The following is a 1,487-nucleotide window of genomic DNA, read 5'->3' as shown; positions in this document are numbered from 1 at the left end:
ATCACAATACATCCATTAGTTGAGGCTTGTAGATATATTCTGTCAGTTAGTGCAGTATGTTGGGCTTCTAGGCATGGTATGTATATTTTGTTGGTTTGTCAGCTGCAGTAGTTATGACGGCCTTGTCAGCACAGCTTTATATTGATGTTTAGTCAGCACTAGTTTCCGTTCAATTTTATATTTTGCTTCGCAGATTGTCTTACAATGTGGCCCCATGGACAGATAATGACATTATATGTTCAGAGTCCCTTAGTCGCAAGTCGGTACGCTAGGTTAGGTGAGGCATTGGGTGCCAGTCTTGCCCCCCAGGTTCAGGGCATGACACTTTTGCACATAGCAGATGCTGTCGCTTTCCATAGTCATCCAAAAGTATCCAGCTCTCAAAATCTTCATGGCTAACGTGAACCCGTTCATTTGGGGTCCACACGTTCCTGCATGTATTTCTTCCAACACTCTGGTTGCTTCGATGGTGTCTACACATCTCAGCAAACCTAAGTTTGGGGTCCTCCTGTACAAGACTTCCCCGCTGAGGAAGAAGTGATTTTCCAACCTCCTGAGGGCTCTCTTTTGACCATTAGTAGCATTTTCTGGGTATTTCTGGGTCGCAAGGAACTTCTTGATGTCATGATACCAAGGTTTACCATCTGGTTCTTCATCCATATGGAAGCAATATGCATGTTGATCTCTGACTTCTACCTCGATGAGGTCGATGTAGTTCTTGTGTGGATGCTGAATCATGGATGATAAGGTCGCAAGGGCATCTACGAACTCGTTCTGAATTCTGGGGATGTGTTTGAACTCAATCTTTGTGAACTTTTTGCGCAGCTCCTTCACGCAGCGCAAGTACGACAGTATCTTGACATTCTTAGTTGACCATTCTCCCAGGACTTGGTGCATCAACAAATCAGAATCTCCTATGACCAAAAGTTCCTTGATGTTCATGTCGATTGCCATTCTGATTCCAAGGATGCATGACTCGTATTTAGCCATATTATTAGTACAAGAGAATCTTATCTTTGCCGATGCTGGGTAGTGTTGTCCAAATTCTGAAATCAAGACTGTCCAATATGCCAACTCCTTTGAAATTTGCTGCTCTATCGAAGAACATTCTCCAACCAGGGTATGATTCTCCAATATCTTCCCCGGTAAATAGTACTTCTTCATCTGGGAAATACGTGGTAAGTGGCTCATAATCCCCATCTACTGGATTCTGGGCGAGGTGGTCGGCTAAAGCATGTCCTTTGATAGCCTTCTTAGTTATGTACAGAATGTTAAATTAGCTGAGGAGAATTTGCCATTTAGGTAGCTTTCTAGTAGGCATTGGCTTTTGGAAAATGTTCTTGAGTGGGTCGAGCTGAAATATTAGGTGTGTGGTGTACGCCGACATGTAATGCCTTAGCTTCTGAGCAATCCAAGTCAGAGCACAACAAATGCGTTCTATCAAATTGTACTTGGCCTCGCACGGTGTGAACTGCTTGCTTAAGTAG

General features: G+C 43.5%; 1 protein-coding gene across 1 annotated transcript; it reads right to left on the bottom strand.

Annotated features, from left to right (window-relative positions):
- Positions 1-273: 273 nt before the first annotated feature.
- LOC107771963 (uncharacterized) lies at positions 274-990 on the bottom strand. The gene has a single exon (XM_016591434.1). It carries the CDS (start codon positions 988-990, stop codon positions 274-276), a length of 717 nt encoding a protein of 238 aa, XP_016446920.1.
- Positions 991-1,487: the final 497 nt, after the last annotated feature.

The sequence above is a fragment of the Nicotiana tabacum genome, chromosome 2, assembly GCF_000715075.1.
Source record: "Nicotiana tabacum cultivar K326 chromosome 2, ASM71507v2, whole genome shotgun sequence".
Classification (NCBI taxonomy): domain Eukaryota; kingdom Viridiplantae; phylum Streptophyta; class Magnoliopsida; order Solanales; family Solanaceae; genus Nicotiana; species Nicotiana tabacum.
The sequence above is the reverse complement of the archived record's forward strand: the minus strand, read 5'-3'. Positions and strand labels throughout refer to the sequence as shown.

What these genes read in the sequence shown, in the direction of transcription:
- LOC107771963 (XM_016591434.1), bottom strand. Translation starts at nt 990, where the DNA reads ATGGCTAAATACGAGTCATGCATCCTTGGAATCAGAATGGCAATCGAC.